Source organism: Somniosus microcephalus, chromosome 19, assembly GCF_052327205.1.
Source record: "Somniosus microcephalus isolate GS21.2 chromosome 19, FLI_Smic_1.0, whole genome shotgun sequence".
Lineage (NCBI taxonomy): Eukaryota > Metazoa > Chordata > Chondrichthyes > Squaliformes > Somniosidae > Somniosus > Somniosus microcephalus.
In genome coordinates this window covers 63,501,513-63,526,112 of record NC_141005.1, presented here as the reverse complement: position 1 = coordinate 63,526,112, position 24,600 = coordinate 63,501,513, and the positions used below count along the sequence as shown (strand labels likewise).

At 45.7% G+C, this 24,600-nt stretch overlaps 1 protein-coding gene across 5 annotated transcripts in view; it reads left to right on the top strand.

Moving 5' to 3' along the window:
• The window catches only part of LOC147104527 (oxysterol-binding protein 2-like), a 461,946-nt gene that overhangs the window by 41,115 nt on the left and 396,231 nt on the right, over positions 1-24,600 (top strand). For all 5 annotated transcript variants that reach the window (XM_085961904.1, XM_085961902.1, XM_085961900.1 and 2 more), the window contains one exon: positions 18,910-19,118. In XM_085961904.1, coding sequence (XP_085818030.1) covers positions 18,910-19,118 — 209 coding nt within the window. The remainder of the gene's footprint in view (positions 1-18,909; positions 19,119-24,600) is intronic.

Genomic DNA, 24,600 nt, shown 5'->3' with positions numbered 1-24,600 from the left:
AGGGCCTAGATTTTCCTGGAGCCATCGGGTGGGGTTTCAGGTGTGTGGGGGGGGGGGAAAATCCCGAATTCGGGGATCCCGACACCATCCCACCCAAAACCCCGCTCCACGTAAGTTTCAGGGGCGGCGGGTACCCGCCCCGCAAAGGGACCCGCCGACCCGAGGCGGGAAGGGATTAGTGCCAATGAACTGCCTGTTAACAGGTAGTTAACAGGCAGTTTTTAGCCTAATCCCTATTTTGAAGGTTGTCGTGTGGGATTCCCGATGGCTCCAAACCACGCCAGGTTAGAGGAGTTGGGCCGTCAGGTTGAAGGACTTGGAGGGGTCGAGATGTCGGTGTTCAGGTGAGTGATGTGTGCATGAGTGCAAAGGTAAATGTGTTTGGTGTGTCTAAAGTGTGTAAAGAAGTTTAAATTACCTGTACTTACCTTAACAGCCTTTCTTCCTGTAGGTTTTGGGAGTCCATCACTCAGCCGGAACTGAAAGCCGAATGGCTGCGATCTGTCAAAAGTGACAGCCTTCAGCTTACAGTGCCGGTGACAGTTCTAACTGAGTCTGCGTAGAAGGACTCAGGTTAGAACTCAGACTCAGTGTTTGACAGCTTCAAACAGCTGTGAAACACTGATATTTCATCTGTCAAAAACTCTTGACAGATGAAATTTCAGTCTGTGACGTCACCTGTTGCCGGGTGGCCCTTAATTGGCCTGCTGAGCCCGCTGGGCGGGCTTTTAACAAGGTCAATCAAGGGAAAATCGCGCGGATGGGCCGGACGTCTATGTAGGCGGGACTAAAAGCCGAAAGTTGTAGTCCCGCCTCCTTCCCGACAGCTTCAGGAAAATCTACCCCAAGGTTTTTGGAGAGCACTGACGTCAAACTCTCCAAAGTATCATAGAAGTTTGCAGCACAGAGAATAAATAAGAACTTGCATTTGTATAGCACCTTTCACAGCCTTGGGATGTCCCGAAGCACTTTACAGCCAATGAAGTACTTTTCAAATGTAGTCGTTGTTGTAATGTAGGAAACACGGCAGCCAATCTGCTCCCACAAACAGCAATGCGATAATAACCAGATAATTGGTTTTATTGATGGTTGAGGGATAAATATTGGCCAGGACACCGGGGATAACTCCCCTGCTCCTCTTCGAAACAGTGCCATGGGATCTTTTACCCACCTGAGAGAACAGACGGGGCCTCGGTTTAATGGCACCTCCAACAGTGCAGCACTGAGGTGCCAGCCTGGATTTTGTGCTGAAGTTTCTGGAGTGGAACTTGAACACACGCCCTTCTGACTCAGACGAGAGTGCTGCCACTGAGCCACAGCACAGGAGACGACCATTTGGCCCTTTGTGTCTGTGTAGGTCCTTTGGAGCAATCCAAAGCTAATCCCACTGCTCTGCTCAGCTCTCTACCTATAGCCCTGTATATCCACTTTTCCCTTAAAAGCTGTAATGGTCTCTGCCTCAACCAGCTCTCTATGGCAAAGCATCCCATGCTCGAACAACTCTACAGAGATTTAGTAAGGAAGAGCTTCAGGAGAGGCGGGAAGAAGAAAATTCTCAGAAATGAGAAGACTAGATATATATTTAATTTAGAAATTCTTAGGCCCAAATTAAAACTGTTAATACTTCTAGTTTTGTTTTTAAATTTCCGTTGTTACACTGGGGCATGGAGGGACTTGCTTGTGTATTGAGTGTCTTCTCCTGACTCCATGTGCTGGAACCGCTGCCTGGGCTAACGCTACACAATTGCAGAGTGTGGGAGAAAATCCGAAGTGTGCAACCAGTTTGACTTACAAGTGTCTCGGAATGCCCTGGGCAATTGGATTCCAAGGGATGAAAACCCACTCGTCCCTTCTGCACCATTTGTACTGGTAATTCCCGGTTTTGCAGGCAGATACTTTTCTTGCTCCTTCTTTTGCTATTTAATTGGAGAAAATTAAAGAATGCAATGAAGTTGGAGCAATCGCAGCACTAGTGAAAGCAATCACTTAAAGCTATAAGGCCTTTGAGTTTGAAGAACAAGTTCACTATGCTTGTGGATATTGGGTGTCAGCCAGTGCCTCAGTTGGTAGCACACCCACAGAAGGTTGTGGGTTCAAGCCCCACTCCAGGGAGTTGAGCACATAAAGCTAGGCTGACACTCCAGTGCAGTGCGGAGGGAGTGCTGCACTGTTGGAGGTGCCGTCTTTCAGATGAGACGTTAAACCGAGGCCCCGTCTGCTCTCTCAGGTGGATGTAAAAGATCCCACAGCACTATTTCAAAGAAGAGCAGGGGAGTTATCCCTGGTGTCCTGGCCAATATTTATCGCTCAACAAACAAAAACAGATTATCTGGTCATGATCACATTGATGTTAGTGGGATCTTGCTGTGTGCCATTGGCTGCCGTGTTTCCCACATTACAACAGTGACTCCACTTCACAAGTACTTCATTGGCTGTAAAGCGCTTTGAGATGTCTTGTGGTCGTGAAAGGCGCTATAGAAATGCAAGTCTTTTTGCTTTTTCCTTTTTCTCTTTTTTTCCTCCTTCGCCTCCGTCGTCCTCCTCCTCCTCTCCCTCTCCTCTCCCTCTCCTCTCCCCCTCCCTCTCCTCTCCCTCTCCTCTCCCTCTCCTCTCCCTCTCCTCTCCCTCTCCTCTCCCTCTCCCTCTCCCTCTCCCTCTCCCTCTCCCTCTCCCTCTCCCTCTCCCTCTCCCTCTCCCTCTCCCTCTCCTCTCCCTCTCCTCTCCCTCTCCTCTCCCTCTCCTCTCCCTCTCCTCTCCCTCTCCTCTCCCTCTCCTCTCCCTCTCCTCTCCCTCTCCTCTCCCTCTCCTCTCCCTCTCCTCTCCCTCTCCTCTCCCTCTCCTCCTCCTCCCTCTTCTCCCTCTCCCTCTTCTCCCTCTCCCTCTTCTCCCTCTCCCTCTTCTCCCTCTCCCTCTTCTCCCTCTCCCTCTCCCTCTCCTCTTCTCCCTCTCTCCTCTTCTCCTCGCATCTTCTCCATAACTTTCTTTTGAAGTGAAAGATAAAAAAAGATGAATAGTATCCTTGCACGCTATTAAATCCCATAGCTAGTACTGTGAAGCGATGAACGAGTGCCTTAATACTGTAGTACTTTTGTATTTCAATGGGATGATGGTGTTGGCTCAGTGTTGACAGGAATGCAAGTGCAGCGCTACATTTTCAGTGCCTGCTTGCATTATTGTAGAGTTGGGGCTAACATCTCGCATGTTTATTGAAGTTTATGCATGAAACACTGCTGGCTAGCCTCCCACCGCTGGGGCAAGATAGTTAGTTTCCTTAATCATCAAAATGTGATTGATGTTACGCCAAGCCAGCAGTTTGCTTTTAACTTTAAAGGCTCATCCCTTTTGGTTTAGCTCTGCACCTGCTATTTTTATTTGATGCTGATCCCAAAAAAAACAGGAAATGCTCAATGCACAGCTGTTCCATCAGCATCTGAAGAAAAGAACAGACCGGTTAACCTTTCGGGTGAAGACCCTCGAACTGGAGTTCCGGTAAAGGGTCGGTATTGAAATGCTGACCTGTCATTTTGTAGATGCTGCGTCGCATTTTCACTCTTATATTTTCAGCATTTTATTTTTGGCTGTTCTTGCAATTTTCTTTGCTGACAGTGCGCTGATGAGTCTCTAGCCAAAAAGGTGCCTCATTGACACCAAAAACACAGTATAAAAGCAGTGTTAATACAACAGTTGGATTCCTTGCAGGAGCTGTGGGTCACAATGTTATACGTGTGCACATTGGAGTTCCCATTCAAACTTGAGGTATTATAGACCGTTAGGAGCAAATGTCCCTGATTGTGGTCATTTGCCTGAGATTGACGAGTTCAGAGGTTGAAGTTATCAAGGCTGACTGGTGTCGTGCTTTGCTAGACTACAAGTGTATTACAGTAATATTTAATGTTGGGTAGGTTCAACTCGATCGCATTAAAATCTGGATTCTGAATGTGCTGTAAACTTTGAAAGCAAAGTATATACTCGCTATTTTGTGCAAAACTAAAATAGTGCAATGTTTAACCATGTGTAGTTGTGCATTTGTTTTTGAAAAGTGATGTATATCTGGGTTGCAAAGTTGCGTTAAATTTGTCACTGCTATTCAGCAGTAACGTGTACTGGAGTGGTTGGATGTGGATTTGGCCGTGTATTTTCCTCATTGATCTAATTGGGGGATCTTGATCACATCTCTTTGTCTTTGTCTCTCTTTTTTCATGTTTTTTTTCTCCCCTTTCCTCTTCCCAAAACAAAATCTGTGTCCCCCCCTCCTTGTGTGTTTCCCTCTTTTTGTCTATCTCTTTCTTTGATGTTCGTGCCCATCGCTTGAGGGTTTTGTTTCTCGCTCACTGACACAAATGCTGTATTCATTGTATTTCTCGAGCTGACAGTAGCCTCTGGTTAAGTGTGTAAGATACCATTCACTCTTTGAGCTCAGGCAGCAAGGGCCTGGTCCCTGTGTCTGAAGCAGTATCAGTACTTTCGGGCCATATACCATATTTAGACTTCTGATGATCCGTCCCATTCAGTAGGTTAAAGATTGAACTGCCACACACCCCTAAAAGTTGCCCGTCAGCTGAGTTGAGATGGGGAATTTGCTGTGTGGGGAATACTTGTGAAAACAAAAGTATTCTTGTTTATTGACAAACCCTAAATGTTAAAGTAATTTTAAAAACCACAATGGGATGTGCAACCTGGATGAATTCTTGTGTTTCTTGATGAACTATGACAACCCCTGCGATGTGGAGATCACAATTGAACTGTTCATGGGGACTACAAAAGAGTTTCTTTGGAACTAGTGGGGAGGTAGTGTGAAGCAGGACATGTATCATTTCAAATGTCAATAGTGGGGCAATTGTATCAAAGTTTAAATAATTATTCTGCTGCCTTTAGTCTGGGGGTTTGAGGAAAGGGCTCTCTTCTACTCTGGACCAGACAAGACTGTGAGAGGTTTACTGTTGCATATCAAATGGCCCGGAATTTGCGGTCCTGATGACCACGAACTGGCAGCATTCGGCATCATTCAGTCTTTGAAACTGACTGCAACTTCAGGATTTAGCCCTTGCCCAGCCTAACGTGGAAATCCTGAAGTTGCGGTCAGTCATTCACTGCTCCTCCACAGGCTGCGCTGCCTCGCTTTCGCCCCCCCCCCCCCGGGCAATCAGTGTAATCTGTCAAATCATGGAAACTGACAAACTTTGGCTCTTCTGCAGTAATACTGCTGTTAAATACCCCATTAAAAGTTGGGCCCTTTTGGATTAGGTGTAACTGGGGTTTTAACAGCGTATTGACTGCAAAACAAAATGTTATGGCCCTGAAAAACTCATTTTAATTTTGTGAACTGTCAAATTTATTCATTTTAATTAAAAAAAAAAAAAAAAAAAAAAAAAAAAATTGAGAAACTTCAAAAAAAAAAAAAAAAATTTCAGGTTTGCCTTTTCCCCATCTAAGAGCCCCAATCTTTGTTTTGCTCCCTCTAACATTAAAAAAAAAGTTTAGAATCAAAGGTGCTTACCCACTTCCTGGTTTGCGGTCTGTGAGAATTCTGCGTTTTGATTGGCTACTTAGACAGCTTGTTGCCGTCACAGCAGCTCTTCGCTGGGAATCCCCATTAACGAGCGTTGATTTGAATTACCCATCGGAAAACCCAAACTTCTCGTCACAGAGATTGCGGGATCTTTGTGCAAAGCTTATTTCTGGGCCAGCAACGAACGCCTTTGCTTCGCCGCAAGTTACGGGCCAATATGTTTCACTATCTGGATACCGAGGTCCGACACATATCACAGAATATGGAGCATGCAAAGTCCAGCACCTCCAGAGCTTTGCAACCTGTGTGCCTGGATCACATGGATAATTTGAAATCAATCAATCTTCTTTATTCTGGTAGCGTCAGGACTTTTAGAAACATTTAAAACTGAAATTAAAATATGCAATCAGTCGAAAATAAGTTTGCCCCCGACTTTGCTGACAGGTATGTTTCTGACTGCTTCGGAGTGCAGTCACTTTCTCTACTAGAAAATAATTGAAAGATAAGTGATGGTAACCTGGGGTGACCCATCCTCTGGTTTAGCCCCTCCAGTACCGTAAGATAAATATGGATAGAAAAGGCAATTTTGCCCATCTTGACTCATCAATCCAGAAGACCAAACCCCCCCAGCCAACCCCACTCATCACAGCATCCGACTGTTCCATAATTCCAGGATGTTTGCCTCCACTGTCCTGGATGTCCATTGCATATGTTAATCTCTCATGAGGAAGATGTTCCTGACTTTGGCCCTTATTCTGCCTTTCGCTAGTGTGTTCCTTTGCTCTACTGTCACAGTTCAATTTGAAGTGTTCCAGATTTACACCTGTTCACCAACTTTTATACTGCAATAAGGTTACTTCTCAGTCACCTCTTTACAGGGCTGAAAAGCCTGACTTTCTGCAGACTTTTTCCATAATTCATTCCTCTGATCGTGGAGATCAGTCTTGTGTTTTTTCTCTGCACCTCCTACGGGCCTTGAATCTCCCCCTTGTGTCTTGGTGATGCGATTTTATATGGGTTTATCAAAATGCTAAACAACTGGAGCACAACTGCCTTCAAATGTACTATTTTGGCTGTATAGTGCAGCATTCAATTTGCTTTTTTGATTACTGCTTTCCAGTGATTGGACATGTTGACCACCAAAGTCAACTGTGACTACTTGATCACTTTCAACTTCACCCTTCGCTAATTCCATACCATTCATAGAGTGCTTATGTCTCAGAATGCTCATTCTTTCTTTTTCTTCCCATGTGTAGCACTTTACACTTCTTGTACTGATTCAATTAGGTGAGTTCGATCATAACCTGCTGTGACATAAAGCAGCTTAAAGATTCGTATCTGGCCTTGTCTCGAGAGCTGTTTTCATGGTGCACCCTCAAAAGGATTTGAGGCATGTGGGGGTACATCTGAAAGACACAAATATCCAGTTCAGATCAGACCCCTGGGTTACACTAGTATGTAGGTAAATATTGGGCAGTGTGTGTCGACTGTAGTACATAAGGGACATGCACTTACAGGAGTGACTGATGCCACTGTACCTGAGAAGGTATTTACAGCTTGGGTGAGGGTTTCAGTAGCAGATAGGCTGAGGCAGGGGTGGAGTCGGGTGATGTTACGGAGTTGGAAGTAGGCGGTCTTGGTGATGGCGGGGATATGTGGTCAGAAGCTCACCTCCAGGTCAAATAGGACACCAAGGTTGGGAACAGTCTGGTTCAGCCTCACAGTTGCCTGGGAGAGGTATGGAGTCGGTAGCTGGGGAAGTGAGTTTGTGGGGGGGACCGAAGACAACGGCTGGAATTTTGCCGACCTGGACAGATCCGGTGTGATTCTGAGGACCAAGGTGAGACAGTATACTGGCATCCATGTTGATGGAATAGCTGGCAGGTGAAGTACAGATGACAGAAGCATTCTGTCAATGGCGAGAGAATTCTTCCAGTGAGGTGACATTGGATGGAGACTTTACTGGAAACACTGGCAGCCTGCAGAATCTGTGCTGGAAATGGACTGAGGAAAGTGATCATCTGTCAGGAGGGATCTTTCGCTGTGCATTTGATGCTCTCAAGTAATCAGCTGGAGCAATGGCCACGGAACTCCCGCCTCAGGTTGACAGACGTGGTTCCCGAGCTAAGTGAATCCTGTGGCCATGCAGGGAAATGTAATAAGTAAGTGAAAAAAGGCCTATCTGATAATGATTTCAATTGTGTCGCCCACCACTGCTGGTCAGGTCGGCTCCGCGATGACAGATGCACCTGGGGGAAAGGCACGTGGGGACGGGATGACCGTGGGTTCCTGGCCCGCTGTCAAAAATAACAACTTTCCCACCCGACCCACCACCGATTGCGCCCGCTACCACCCCAGAAGATTTTGGCCTATGGCTTCGGTCTTTCCAATATTTTTAGTTGGAGGAAATTTCTGCTCTTCCAGTACCAGATGTCGGACAAGCAGTCTGACAATTTAGAGACAGTAGAGGGGTCGAGGGAGATGGTGGTGAGCTTGAGCGGGGATCACTCTCAACCACTCGTTATCTGGGAGAAAGGATGGGCTGGGGGTCTCAAATATGGTGTCTAGCAGGTAGAATGGGACAGTTAGCTGGCATGAGCTACAAGCCATGTGGTGTCAGATGGACGACATCTACTTTACATTCAAAGTGCAGCACATCATCCCTTCAGAAAACCCATCAAAGCTCGTTTGAATCTGGAACTGGTATTCTAGACCTTTTTAGGTGGCTGTCAAACAGACAACCATTGGTATTGACAGAGGTGTGGGGCAGTGTTCCTAATCCACATTAGGCTGAAGGAATGCTGTGTGATACTGAAGAGACTGTAGAAGAGGAGTATCACAAATTGGGAAAATTGTGCACTTTTCATATAAGAAAACCCTGACTAACATTCGGCTGCATACAGTGACACCACAAGTCCCGGCCAGAATAGAGATAATTGGAAAATTCCCCCGTCAATCACTGCTGTGAGTGACTGGGATTGATTTTACGCACATAATTTGCATAATGTCATTATCCTCGACTCACTGCACTTCGCTGGAGAACTAATCCTGCTTTTATCGGGAGACGTTGCTGTAGTTTCGGACATTAGTTCGGAGACTCTGTTTGTTCCGCCCCGCCTCCAACTCATTGGCTGACACAGCTGACTCATTGTCAATATTCACTCCGCTAACATTCAGCCCACGGTCGGTGGTACTGTAAAGGTGCAAAACAATTCACCCTGAATTTGTATCGGCAGTGAACTCTCCTTGAAGGCGAATGACTCGCTCTCCGCAGTGTGGAATTTTGTGTCCAGCCACAGCTGGGGTCTTTGTCATGTGTCATATAACCAACTTGTCAACTGTGCAACAGAAATTGCTGGAAAAACTCAGCAGGTCAGGCAACATCCGTGGAGAGAAATTTGAGTTGACGTTTCGGGTCGAAACCCTCCTTCAAAACTGGAAAGAAAAGAAAATAGATCGAAGGCAGGGCTGCGATCGAACAAAAGAAGTAAAAGAGACAATAAAAGGTATTCGTAACTAGACGAGATGGTAATAGGCCAGTGGAGACAAAAGACAGCTGAGATTAGGTGTGAAGTGTACTGGCAGGATAGGAGACAGCTGCCAGGTGGGAGAGAGAAACAAAAGGAAAGGGGGGGGGAAAAGGAAGACCCAAAACAAAGGGGTGGAAAAAATTATAAGTAAAAATATAACAGGGGCCGAGGTTATGATCTGAAATTGTTGAACTCGATATTTAGTCCGGAAGGCTGCAAAGTGCCTAATCGGAAGACGAGGTGCTGTTCCTCGAGTTTACGTTGAGCTTCCGTGGAACAATACAAGAGGCCAAGGACGGTGAGGTCCGAGTGGGAATGCAGCGGTGAATTAAAATGACAGGCGACCGGAAGCTCGGGGTCACCCTTACGGACTGAACGGAGGTGTTCCGCAAAGCGGTCACCCAATCTGCGTTTGGCCTCCCCAATGTAGAGGAGACCGCATCGTGAGCAGCGAATACAGTATACCAGATTGCAAGAAGTACAAGTAAATCGCTGTTTCACCTGGAAGGGGTGTTTGGGGCCCTGGACACTGGGAAGGGGGGAGGTATAGGGGCAGGTGTTACATCTCCTGCGCTTGCACGGGAAGGTGCCAGGCGAAGGGGAAGGGCTGTTTGAGGTGATAGAGGAGTGGACTAGGGTGTCTCGGAGGGAGCGGTCCCTACGGAATGCTGAAAGGGGAGGGGAGGGGAAGATGCGTTTGGTGGTGGGATCACTTTGGAGGTAGCGGAAATGGCGGAGGATGATCCGTTGAATGTGGAGACTGCTGGGGTGAAAGGTGAGGACTAGGGGAACCCTATCGTCGTTCCGGGAGGGAGGGGCAGGAGTGAGGGCAGAAGTGCGGGAGATAGTACGGACACGGTCGAGGGCCGTGTCAACCACGGTAGAGGGGAATCCTCGGTTGCGGAAAAAGGAAGACATGTCGGAAGCACTGGTGTGGAAGGTGGCATCGTCGGAGCAGATACGGCGGAGACGGAGAAACTGGGAGAATGGAATAGAGTCCTTACAGGAGGCGGGGTGGGTGGAAGTGTAGTTCAGGTAGCTGTGGGAGTCAGTGGGCTTGTAGTGAATATAGGTCAATAACCTATCCCCAGAGATGGAGAAGTCGAGGAAGGGAAGAGTCAGAGATGGACCATGTGAAGGTGAGGGAAGGGTGGAAATTGGAGGCAAAATGAATGAAATTGTCTAGTTCGGGGCGAGAGCAGGAAACGGCACCGATACAGTCATCAATGTATCGGAAAAAGAGGTGAGGGAGGGGACCTGAGTAGGACTGGAACAAAGATTGTTCCACATAGCCCACGAAAAGGCAGGCATAACTAGGACCCATGCGGGTACCCATAGCAACACCTTTGATTTGGAGGAAATGAGTGGAGTTAAAGGAGAAGTTGTTCAATGTGAGAACAAGTTCAGCCAGGCGGAGGAGGGTGGTGGTGGATGGGGACTGGACGGGCCTCTGTTCAAGGAAGAAGCGGAGTGCCCTCAGGCCATCCTGGTGGGGGATGGAGGTGTCGAGGGATTGTACGTCCATGGTGAAAAGGAAGCGGTTGGGGCCAGGAAACTGGAAACTGTTGAAGTGGCGGAGGGCGTCCAAAGAGTCGCGGATGTAGGTGGGAAGAGACTGGACAAGGGGAGAAAAGAGAGTCGAGATAGGAAGAGATAAGTTCCGTGGGGCAAGAACAGGCTGAAGCGATGGGTCTACCAGGGCAGTCCTGTTTGTGGATCTTGGGAAGGAGGTAGAAGCGGGCTGTGCGGGGTTAGGGAACTATGAGGTTGGTGGCAGCGGGGGGAAGATCTCCAGAGGAGATGAGGTCAGTGACAGTCTTGGAAACTGTGGTTTGATGTTCGGTAGTGGGGTCATGGTCCAGGTGGAGGTAGGAGGTGGTGTCGGAGAGTTGGCATCAACTGTGCATGTGCTTTGCAAGCTCATCATCAAAGTTGGCTCCTAAATCTTCAAAGAGATTGCTTCAACATCAAAGGAGATCAGTTGGATAATGGTCCCAGGGCTGGCTGCTGGGTTGCTTCTGACATTCGGTGACATACACTTGAAGTGTGTAGAACCCCATAAGCAGCTGCTTAAGTAATATGAGACTGTCAGTTCAAGAATTTAATGGAAGGAGCTGGGAAAATAATAGATTTTATCAAACAGTTATTAGTTATATATATATCATAAATTAACACTTGTGTTGTACACTTTTTTATACCTTTGCTTCTATAGGTAAAAATAAATACTTGCTTTTATGTAGCACCTTATCACCTCTCATAAATATCGCAAAGCACTTCACATTCAGTGAATTGCTTTTGAAGTGCAGGGATTATTATGTAGGCAAATCTTACAGACCACAATTGGCTGAATGACCAGTCAATGTGCTTTTGGTGGGGCCGGTTACGGGAGGAACGGGAGAACTCTCTGCTCTCCTTAAATAGTATCGTGAGCTCGGTGATGTCCATCTGAACCAATGTTGGTTAAGGGATCAATCTTGTCCCGTGCACCAGGAGAAGTACCCTGCTCCAATTCGAATAGTACCTTGGGATCGTTAATGCCCACCTGAGAGGGCAGACGGGGCCTCGTTTAACATGTAATTTGAAAGATGGCACCTCCAGCAGCGCAGCACTCCCTCAGTACTGCACTGGAGTGTCAGCCTAGATTATGAGCTCAAGCCTCTGGAGTGGGACTTGAACCCACGACCTTCTGAGTCAGAGGCGAGAGTATTACCCACTGAGCCACGGCTGACGCTGTTTAATTTAACATTTCAACCATAAAGTAACACATCTGGCAATGGAGCATTTCCTCAGTACTGCACTGGAGTGTCAGCCAACATTATGTGCTGGAGTGAAATTTGTGCACGTAATCTTGTGACTCAGGTGACAGGACTACTAACTAAGGCAAGCTGATGTTATTGTAAATCATATTGTAAATAAATTAGCTTTAGCCTGTACGAAGTGGGTCCATTGTTTTGTTGCTTTCCACCTTCTGGATTGACGGGCAAAATAATCAACTTGTATTTATATATTGCTTTATCACGTCCTCAGGACATCTCGGAACTCTTCACGCCAATGGATAACTTTTGAAGTACCAATTGGCACACAGCAAGTGAATGATCAAATAATCTGTTTTTGTTGAGGGAGGAATGTTGTCAGGAAATTACTGCGCTTCTATTTTACGACCGTTTAATGTCTCATCCGAAAAACGGCACTTCCAGTAATGCAGCATACCCGCAAAGTGTCAGCTAAGATTATGTGCTCAAGACTGTGGTGGGACTAGCGGCAATCCTGTGTGTTCTGGTAAGCAATCTCAGCCATGCTAATAGTGCAGCAGAGGGTGAAAGATAACGATCTCTGATCATTAGGGGGTTGCAGTCTACTTGTGGAAAATGCCATCGAGCTGTTTCTACAAGGAAACGATGATGCGGGGGAGGGGGGACCAAACCACGCCAAAGAGTATGTAATGATCAGTAACATGTCATTCTAGAATGGTACACTAGGTGGAGCTGTATGTTTATGAGTGGGCTACCCACAAGGCATAGTCAAGATGGATGCCTGTACACTAGTCCACATGGCTGAATAAATGACTAGCTCAAGCTAGCTGTTCATAATGAAAACGTCTATTTATTTATGAACATAACATGGTACCAGGATTGGTAATATCTGCTGAATATTGTGAAATGCGACATGGAGAATTTGAAGCCACCGGAGGGTTTGAAACTCACGGGGAATGTCGACTGCAATTGGCGGACTTTCAAACAACAATTCGAACTCTATATTGCTGCCATCGGGTTCGGTACAATGCCAGACGCAAGGAAAATAACGTTACTGCTCACGGTTGCAGGCACGCAGGCGATAGAGGTATTTAATACGTTTGTATTTGATCCAGAGGAGGACAGAGAAAAAATGGACGATGTGCTAAAGAAGTTTGATACACATTGTTCTCCCAAAAAGAACGAGCCCTATGAGAGGTACGTGTTCCGTTCACGGACACAGCAGCAAAATGAGACTTTTGATAGCTTTGTGACTGATCTGAAACTGAAAGCACAGACATGTAATTTCTCTGAACTGAAATCATCCATGATTCGTGACCAGATTGTGTTTGGTATTCATGATTAAAAAGGTCAGGGAACGTTTGTTGAGCAAAACCGAACTAACATTGGAGGATGCTGTGAAAATATGCCATGCCAGTGAGCTAGCTCAACAGCACGCAAAGACTTTCAGTGAAATTAATAATAATGCGACTGTAGTGAATGACGGTGCTGCTGTCGGTGCTGTGTCCTACAAGGGGAAGAAACATGGGCAGAACAGAAATGCAAAGCAATCGGAGGATGGAATTTTTAATTGTAAACGCTGTGGTTACCAGCACCAGTCAAGACAATGCCCAGCGTTTGGGAAAATATGCACAAAATGTAATGGAAAGAATCACTTTGCCAAACAATGCTTTGTGTCAAGTCAATGTGATTGAGGACACTGATTTAAGTGAGATATTTTTTGTAGGAATGGTGCCATGTAGAAAAGGATACAGAAAATGTGCAGCCCTCAGGAATGGACAATGCTGAACATAAAGTTAATGCAGTAAAAGAGGACAAATGGATGATGCCACTGCAGGTAAATGGAGCATTAGTTACATTGAAACTAGACACTGGGGCAAAAGCAAACTTAATCAGTATGAGTGACATTAAAAATATGAAAGAAAAGCCCAAAATACAGAAAAAGTCAGTACTACTGAAGAACTATAATGGACAGAAAATAGATAGCTTAGGTGTCCAACAAGCTGGCCACCAAACTCTTGGCCTGAACACTTCCCTCTGCAACTGGACCCTGGACTTCCTAACAAACAGACCCCAGTCTGTCAAATTAGGTAACCACACCTTTCCCCCCCCCCCTGACCCTGAACACGGGGGCCCCACAAGGATGTGTGCTGAGCCCCCTCCTCTACTCCCTCTTCACCCACGCCTGTGTGGCTGTTCATGGTTCCAACACCATTATCAAGTTTGCGGATGATACCACGGTAGTAGGCCAGATCACCAACAACGATGAGTCAGCCTACAGGGAGGAGGTCCAGCATCTCGTGAAGTGGTGCGCCGATAACAACCTGGCCCTTAACATCAAGAAAACCAAAGAAATCATCGTGGACTTCAGGAAGTCGAAAGGCGGAAGTCACACCCCCATCCACATCAATGGGGCTGTGGTGGAAAGGGTGGACAGCTTTAAGTTCCTCGGAGTCCACATCACAGAAGACCTCTCCTGGCCCCTCAATACCTCCACTCTGGTGAAGAAGGCCCAGCAGCGCCTATATTTCCTAAGGAGGCTGAAGGGATGTAACCTGTCACCCCTGATCCTCTCTAACTTTTACCACTGCACAATAGAGAGCATCCTGACAAACTGTATCACAGTATGGTATGGCAGCTGTAGCTACTATGACCGGAAAGCCCTGCAGCGGGTAGTCAAAACTGCCCAACGCATTACCGGCACCCGGCTACCGACCATAGAGCACAAATACCAGAAACGCTGTTTACGGAGGTCACGGTCCATCATCAAAGACCCTACCCACCCCAGCCACAGTCTGTTCGCCCTCCTGCCATCTGGGAGACGCTACAGATGCATTCGCACCCGTACGACCAGATTTAGGAACAGCTTCTTTCCCAGGGCTGTCATCCTACTGAACTCCACAAATAAACTCTAAAGCCTGCACATCTGCCAATGCACTTTATTATGGTTATGTTTATGTTAATGTATTGCATGCCAAATGTATGTTGAATGTTTAAATGTCTTAATCTAAATGTACACTCTCGGGAGCCGCAAGCCTACATTTCGTTGTACTGCACTTGTGCACTAACAATGACAATAAAGTTGATTTGATTTTGATTTGATTTGTATGCAGATTTAAAGTGACAGTCAAAGACAAAGTGCATCATCTCATGTTTTCTGTTGTGTCTGAAGGACTTGATTCACTATTGGGTGATGATGCGCCATCAATTACTCAAAAGACTGAGGTTAAGCGAGTAACAACCAGGCTTTTATTAACTAAAGAATGAAGGTCTTGTCTCGAGTGGTCGACCCGTCCAGAATACTAAGGGACTGGGAGGTAGTCACTTATATACCTGGAATAGTGGGAGGAGTCAGCCGAGGCATGTCCAGACCTGTACCTAGTGGAATACACATACACTTACAGACAGGTATAACAGTGGTTTACCACAGGTGACAAAGCTTGTGAGGACTTCGAACTGGTCAAGAGAGTCTACCGTATAAACTGTGCCATAAGCAGACCAGATGACTCGGTGGATTCTGTAGTGAATAATTTCCAGGATGTGTTCAAAGGATTTGGAGTTCTACCATTCACTTACAAGATCCAGCTAAAGGAGGATGCTCAGCCAGTGGTACATGCTCCACGGAGAGTTCCAGCACCCCTGCGTGACCGGCTCAAGAAAGAACTGGACAGAATGACCACACTAGGAGTCATCAGGAAAGTCGAAGAGCCAACAGACTGGGTTAACTCCATGGTATGTGTAAAGAAAAAGAACAATGATCTAAGAGTATGCATGGATCCAAAGGACTTAAATGCAAACATAAAACGTGAACACTACCAGATTCCCAAGCGAGAAGAAATCACCAGTGAAATGTCAGAGCCAGATACTTCACAAAGCTCGATGCCTCACAAGGATTTTGGCAACTAAAACTGGATGAAGAGAGCACCAAATACTGTACCTTCAACACACCATTTGGCAGGTATTGTTTCCTCAGAATGCCTTTCAGGATAATATCTGCATCTGAAATCTTTCATAGAGCGATGGAACACATAATTGAAGGTCTGAGGAGTTCGGGTCTGTGTTGATGACATCATCATCTGGGGCTCCACACTGAAAGAACACAATGAGAGACTGACTAAAGTGCTACAGAGCATACACCGGAATGGACTGAAGCTCAACAAAGCCAAGTGTCAGTTTGGCGTCCAGGAAGTCACTTTCCTAGGAGATAATCTATCTGGTAAAGGAATAGAGCCAGATATGGAAAAAGTAAACGCCATACTCAACATGCCCCGACCCACTGACAAAAAAGGAGTGCTACGCATCATGGGGATGATAAACTTCATTGGAAAGTTCATTCCTAACTTGTCAGCCAAGACAGCCTGTCTGCGAGACCTGCTACATAAAACAAATGAGTTTGCATAGACAGAAAGACATGAACAAGAGTGGATGAACGTCAAAACAGTGCTGACAACCACACCCGTACTCACCTTCTTTGACCCAACAAAGAGAATCAAAGTGTCAACGGATGCATCAAAAGATGGCCTAGGCGTGGTCTTGCTACAAGCAGAGGGTGAAGATTGGAAGCCTGTTGCCTATGCCTCCAGGTCTATGACTGACTCTGAGTGTCGATACACCCAGATTGAAAAGGAATGTCTAGGCTTGGTAGTTGGACTAGAAAAGTTCCATGGCTACATATATGGACTTCCCACCTTCACAGTTGAGACAGACCACTGCCCACTGGTTGCCATCATAAAAAAAAACCTGAATGAGATGTCTCCAAGGATTCAACGACTCATGATGAAGCTGCAAAGATATGACTTTGAACTGATCTACACACCAGACAAACACATAGTGTTAGCAGATGCACTATCCCGAGCACTCACAATGAGTCATGTGAGCTCTACTGAGGAAGACGTGGATGTTCATGTGAGTATGGTCACTGCTGCGCTGCCTGTGTCAGACACAAAATCAAAGCAAATAGCAGAAGAAACAGTAAAAGATACAGTGTTACAAACAGTAATAGAGAACATTCATCATGGTTGGCCAACATCAGGTCAGAGTTAAGTGTCGTAAGTGGACTATTACTAAAACAGAACAGAATAGTCATTCCACAGGCTCTACGTCAAGACATGCTCAAAAGGATTCATGAGGGACACCTCGGAATTGAAAAATGCAAAAGGAGAGCAAGAGACACTGTTTATTGGCCTGGCATAAATGAGGACATTGAGAACGTGATAGGCATATGTGAGACATGTCAGAAACACCAAAACAAACAAGCAAAGGAACCAATGATAGTAGCTGACTTACCAACAGCACCATGGCAAAAGGTTGGTATGGACCTCTTTCATTTGAATGGTAAAGACTATCTAATAGTGATTGACTACTATTCTAACTATCCTGAGATGGCGCTGCTCTCAAGCACATCAGCAAGCAGTGTCATAATGCATGTTAAATCCATCTTCGCCAGACATGGAATTCCCAGGATTGCCGTTAGCGACAATGGTCCGTGCTTCAACTGTAAGCAGTGGCAACAGTTTGCAGCACATTATGACTTTCAACACATCACATCCAGTCCTCTGTATGCTCAGTCGAATGGTAAGGCAGAGAAAGGTGTTCAAGTTCTCAAACAGCTACTGAAGAAAGCAACAGAAAGCAAGTCTGATCCTTCTCTCGCCCTGCTGAGCTACCGAGCCTCCCTTTTAGACTGTGGTTCTTCACCTGCTGAGCTCCTAATGGGCCGCAAGTTGTGCACCATGCTACCCTACTGTGCAAAAGAAAAGCAGAGTAAGGAACTGAGACAGAGACTTCAACTGTTAAAGCTGAAACAGAAATCACACTATGACAAGTCATCCAAAACTCTGAAACCATTGACAAGGGATGATGTTGTCAGGATTGAGGATCCAAATGCATGGAACAGGAAAGCTACAGTTCTTGAGGAAGTAGGACCAAGGTCATACACTGTTAGAACTGAGGAAGGACAGATTCTCAGGAGAAACCACCGTTCCCTCCTGAAAACACAAGAAACTATCCAAGAGCAAATCGATGACTATGCCGCAACTGAATCTTGTCAAACACCACCAGGACAATCTAACACTAACACAAACACACATACAGGCTCTCATGAAAACACATCAGACTTACCTGTGCTGAGAAGATCCACACGTGAAGTAAAAAAGCCTGATAGACTTAATCTTTGAGTACAAAGAAAACTATAATAAAAGAATGAAGAGCTTAGAGTTCATAAAGTAAAGCTTTGAAAATGTGTTGACTGTTGTGAAGATGTTTATGTTGTTATGATTGATTGATATTGATTGATATTGATTTTGTTTAACCTCTAAGGAAGGGGGATGTAATGATCAGTAACATGTCATTCTAGAATGGTACATTAGGTGGAGCTGTATGTTTAGTAGGGGGCTACCCACAAGGCAGTAGTCAAGATGGATGCCTGTACACTAGTCCACATGGCTGAATAAATGACTAGCTCAAGCTAGCTGTTCATAATGAAAACGTCTATTTATTTATGAACATAACAAGTACAAGTGAAATTAATCTCGAAAAATGGATACAACAGCTTCTTCGAGAGGTCTGTTTGTAATTTTGCTGATCAATGTGCTAATCAACCAGGCAAACCAGAAGCTCTCCGCTTCAACAATCCTTCTGCACTGAGAGAGTTTCAGTGGCAGTAGGTGTGATCTCATTTCCTTCAGCACCCCTGGGCCAGAGATGGTTCTTGTTCCTGATCGTCATTCAGTGATTTATCCTAGAAAGTGTGTATGTGTGCATTGGATGAGGAAGGACAGGACCGGGCTCAGTTACAACGTTACCTCCTTCCCTCCCATGGTTGAACGACCTGCCTGCCTTCACTGACGAGGAAGAGCAGCCAGCTGGGGTAGGGGTTGGAAGGAGATGAGGACCTGTGAACCATTGCCCAGTGAGTCCAGAGAAAGGAAAAAAATTGGGAGGAACCAAATAAATAATAATGGTGACTCTTACATGAAGAGTTTTTGCAAGATATTGTGCCAATTGTAGATTTGGTGGTGAATGTTTGAATGCCTGGAGGAGGTTCAGTGATGTAGTGGACTCGTGTGTAACACTGGTACGATCGTTCACTGTGTCATTTGTTTTATTATTCTTCCAGGACCCAGGCTGAGATGGGGCACACATGCAGAGGCACCATTAACCTAGCAACTGCCCACATCGATGTAGAGGACTCCTGCACCTTTGTGCTGTCAGATAGTGGGCGCACGTACCACCTGAAGGCAAGCTCGGAGGTGGAGCGGCAGCGCTGGGTGACTGCGCTCGAACTGGCCAAGTCCAAAGCTATTCGGATGATGAACAATCAGTCAGGTAGTGTCTGTGGAGCAATGCTTAACATATGTCCTCATCTTTTACATTGCAATAATGTCGCTTTAGATTTTCTTTGGACTGAGATAAATGGGTGACTTTGCTGACACCTTTTTAGTGTGAACATTGTATTAACTGAGATTTTATGCTGGTGAAAACCCAGGATATTTGTATTCTTCCTTCCTGACTTCTTTCACACGCTGCTGGAGTTGAGCTACACTCTGCTGCTGCCGGATGCTGGCAGTGAGACACTGCCCAACTCTAATAGCGTGTGGAGAAATCCCTTTACTCGAAGAATGAAGACAACCCTACAGGCTAGGCTAGCAGTCTTCATACCTGTGTATACCTTGTCACAAGCGACGTTGTTGAATCAGACTGTTCACACTGGGGATGTTGTAACCAAATTCATTGGGAAGCGATCGCTTCCCAAGTTTGACATTTGGAGCCCGAGGGAGTGAGAACTGTTTCTGGGAAATGTGATGGAATCAAGGAAAACGGGAATTGTGGCTAAAAATAGTTTTATTTGTTCTCGAGATGTGGGCGACACTGGCAAGGTCTCATTTATTGCCCAGCCCTGGTTGACCTGAGCAGGTGGTGCTGGACACTCTCCTGGATCTTTTACAGTCCTTGTGATGTCTTTGTGGTGATGGTGCTTCCCACAATAGTGTTAGGTAGGGAATTACAGCCTGCTGACCCAGCACTGATGAAGGAACAGTGCTATATATCCAAGTTAGAATGCTGTGTGACTCTGGGGGGAGAGTTGATCATCGTATCCGAGTGTTTGGAATGGAAGTCACGTTAAAAGGAGTGAAGCTTTGTGGTGGCTTTGATTCTTGCCCAATATGAATCTGGGACTGCATTTAAAATAGTGCTGGGAGGATGAAAGTGTTACTCAGTGAGTCAGTACGTTCATGTGGTTTATGAAGTCCGTTTCATATTTGAAGCAGGAAATTTCCTGACTCTTCAGTTGGACAATATTAGATGTTTATGAGCAATGACTTTGGGCTTCAATTGCTAGGAGTGGGCTACCCTCTTGTAATGAACAAGTAAGCTGTATTTTGCAATGTAGGTTAATCTCATTTTTTGCATTGCATAAACAGCACGAGGGCCATGCAAGGGGAATGAGAGTAGAGGTGAGGAGCGGTAAACTTGTGCCTAATTAAAGCAGTTTGCTGTTTGTAACTGACCTTTCCTGGTTCGATTCGTGGAAAGGCTGTGATGGGGAACAGGTCCTGGCTGGCAATGTGAGCAGTTAAATAGCTCATAGGAGATAAGGCAGACCACACAATTCATGCTTAATAAGTGTCTCAATCTCTCAAAGTGGAAATATTTATCACTTCACCCTGTTGACCATGATGTTTTCTACTTATTACCTTCAACTGAACATTAAGAATTTTAAAGATTAAAAAGAAAAAAAACCCCCACAAATTTGAAATAAGTAACAGAAAATGCTGGAACTTCACAGACGACCCATCAGCATATGAATGAGTACGACAGATTAGCATTATTGATGGGACCCTCATTTTATATTTCTGTAGCTCAATAATCAGTTCGAGCAGTTATGTTGGAACTGTGGAGACAAGACTCAGTTGTAGTGTTGCCTCCTCTCATGAGAATTACACCGTGACTATTCGGAAACTAATAACTGAGTACAGGGTACTAGGAAGACTTATTTGGCTCCCATTATAAAAACTCCAGCCCCTTGCCCCTGGTTCCGCGATGCTCAGACTGAGCCAGATTGTGGACAATGTTGCTGTCCAGTTGTATCCTGGGCCAAGTCTTGAATCACCTACCGCACCTCCATTGTCAATGAAACTCTTGTCCTTGTTTTTGTTACTTCCGTACTTGTCATCTCTGACGGCCTGAGAGGCCACCTGCGCTCCACCAGACATGAACCCCAACTCATCCAAAACTCCCCTGCCCACCTCCTGCCCCTTGTTGAGGACCTCCATTGACTCCCTGTCCCCCCAAACACATTAAATTCCAGATCCTCATACACATTCATAAATCCCTCCATGGCTTCACCCCACCCTATCTCTGCAACCTCCAGACCACGCTGTTGGTCTTCTTGAATCTGGTTTCCTGTGCATTCCCCTTCCTCCACTCAACCGGAGGTGGCAGAGCCTTCAGCCCCAGTCTTTGGAGCTCTCTCCCAAAACCCCTCCACCTTGTTGCTTCTATCCCTACCTCGCAACCTATCTTTCTGACTCAACACTTGGTCATTTCTCCTAACTCTCTTACCATGGCTCAGCAGCAGTTTCTGCTCTGTGATGTGCCTTGGCATGTTGCCTATGTTAAAGACACATAGAAACATAGAAGATAGGAGCAGGAGTAGGCCATTCGGCCCTTCGAGCCTGCTCCGCCATTCAATGAGATCATGGCTGATCATCCAAATTCAGTACCCGGTCCCTGCCTTCTCCCCATAACACTTGATCCCTTTAGCCTTAAGAAATATATCCAACTCTTTCTTGAATATACTTAATGAACTGGCCTCCACTGCCCTCTGTGGCAGAGAATTCCACAGGTTCACCACTCTCTGGGTGAAGAAATTCCTCCTCATTTCAGTCCTAAATGGCTTACCCCTTATCCTTAGACTATGACCCCTGGTTCTGGACTCCCCGGGTATCAGAAACATCCTTCCTGCATCTAGTCTGTCCAGGCCTGACAGAATTTTATAGGTTTCGATGAGATCCCCTCTCAATCTTCTAAACTCCAGTGAGTATAAGCCCAATCGACACAATCTCTCCTCATACGTCATTCCTGCCATCCCAGGTATCAGCCTGGTGAATCTTCGCTGCACTCCTTCCATGGCAAGAACGTCTTTCCTCAGGTAAGGCGACCAAAACTGCACACAATACTCAAGGTGCGGTCTCACCAAGGCCCTGTACAACTGCAGCAAGACATCCTTGTTCTTGTACTCGAACCCTCTTGCTACGAAGGCCAACATACCATTTGCCTTCTTAACCGCCTGCTGCACCTGCATGCTTACCGTCAGCGACTGGTGTACAAGAACACCCAGGTCTCTTTGCACTTCCCCTTCTCCCAATCTATTGCCATTCAAATTATAATCTGCCTTCCTGTTTTTGCCACCAAAGTGGATAACCTCACATTTATCCACATTATAGTGCATTTGCCATGTTGCTGCCCAATCACCCAACCTGTCCAAATTGTGCTGGAGTTTCACGACATCCTCCTCACAGCATACCCTCCCACCCAGCTTTGTGTCGTCTGCAAAGTTGGAGATATTACATCCAATTCCCTCGTCCAGATCATTAATATATATTGTGAACAGCTGGGGTCCTAGGACCGATCCTTGCGGTACCCCACTAGTCACTGCCTGCCACTCAGAAAACGACCCGTTTATTCCAACTCTTTGCTTTCTGTCCGCCAACCAGTTCTCTATCCAAGTCAATACCTTGCCCCCAATCCCATGTGCCTTAATTTTGCACGCTAATCTTTTATGCGGGACCTTATCGAAAGCCTTCTGAAAGTCCAAATACACCACATCCACTGGTTCTCCCTTATCTATTTTACCAGTTACATCCTCAAAAAATTCCAGTAGATTAGTTAAGCATGATTTACGTTTTGTAAATCCATGTTGACTTTGTCCGATCCAGTCATTGCTTTCCAAGTGCTCTGCTATTAAATCTTTTATAATGGACTCTAGCATTTTCCCCACTACCGATGTCAAGCTTACCGGTCTATAATTCCCCGCCTTGTCTTTACCACCTTTTTTGAATAGTGGGGTAACATTAGCTCCCTGCCAATCCATGGGTACCGTTCCAGAGTCTATCGAGTTCTGGAAGATGACCAGCAATGCATCTACTATTTCTAGGGCCACTTCCTTAAGTACCCTGGGATGTAGATTATCAGGCCCTGGGGATTTATCGGCCTTCAGTCCCATCAATTTTCCTAACACCATTTCCCTACAAATACTGATTTCTTTCAGTTCCACCCTTTCATCAGACCCTATGTTCCCCGGCATCTCTGGGAGGTTATTTGTGTCCTCCTTTGTGAAGACAGAACCAAAATATGTATTTAGTTGGTCTGCCATTTCTTTGTTCCCCATTATAAATTCCCCCGATTCTGACTGCAAGGGACCTACGCTTGACTTCACCAGTCTTTTTCTCTTCACATATCTATAAAAGCTTTTACAGTCAGTTTTTATGTTCTCTGCAAGCTTACTCTCATATTCTATTTTCCCTTTCTTAATTAATCCCTTTGTCCTCCTTTGTTGAATCCTAAACTGCTCCCAATCCTCAGGATTATTGCTTTTTCTGGCCAATTTATATGCCCTCTCCTTGGACCTTATGCTATCCCTAATTTCCCTTGTTAGCCACGGTTGAGTCACCTTTTTTGTTTTATTTTTATGCCAAACTGGGATGAACAAATTCTGTAGTTCATCCATTCGGTCTTTGAATGTTTGCCATTGCCTATCCACCGTCAACCCTTTGAGTGCCATTCCCCAATCAATCCTACCCAACTCGCTCCTCAGACCATCGTAGTTTCCTTTATTTAAATTGAGGACCCTAGTCTCCGAGTCAACTACTTCATTCTCCATCTTAATGAAGAATTCGAGCATATTATGATCGCTCCGACCCAAGGGGCCTCGTACAACAAGATTGCTAATTAATCCTTTCTCATTACATAATACCCAGTTTAAGATGGCCTGATCTCTGGTTGGTTCCTCAACATATTGGTCCAGGAAACCATCCCGTAAACACTCCAGGAATTCCTCCTCCACCGTATTGTTACTCATTTGGTTGGCCCAATCTATATGTAGATTAAAGTCACCCATGATGACTGCTGTGCCCTTATTGCACGCTTCTTTAATTTCTCTCTTAATGTCATCCCCAACCTCCGCCTTACTGTTTGGAGGTCTATAAACCACTCCCACTGACGTTTTTTTCCCCTTCGTATTTCTCAATTCTACCCATACAGATTCCACCTCATCAGAGCTAATATCCTTCATTACAATTGTGTTAATCCCTTCTTTAACCAGTAATGCTACCCCACCTCCATTTCCTTTTTGCCTATCTTTCCTGAATATCGAATACCCCTGGATGTTGAGTTCCCAGTCCTGGTCTTCCTTGAGCCACGTTTCCGTAATCCCAACCAAATCGTATTTGTTTACTTCTATTTGCGCAGCCAATTCATCCACCTTATTACAAATGCTCCTCGCATTAAGACACAAAGCCTTCAGGCTTATTTTTTTAACGCTCTTAGACCTATTAGAATTATTATTTACTGTGGCCATGTTTGATTTAAACCGTTGATTTCTCTGACTGCCACTTTTGTTTTTCTCCTTCCTCTCTTTTGCTTTTATCCTTGTTTCCTTTTCCTCTGTCTCCCTGCTCAGGTTCCCAACCCCCTGCCATTTTAGTTTAAACCCTCCCCCACAGCACTAGCAAACACTCCCCCTAGGACATTGGTTCCAGCCCTGCCCAGGTGCAAACCATCTGGTTTGAACTGGTCCCACCTCCCC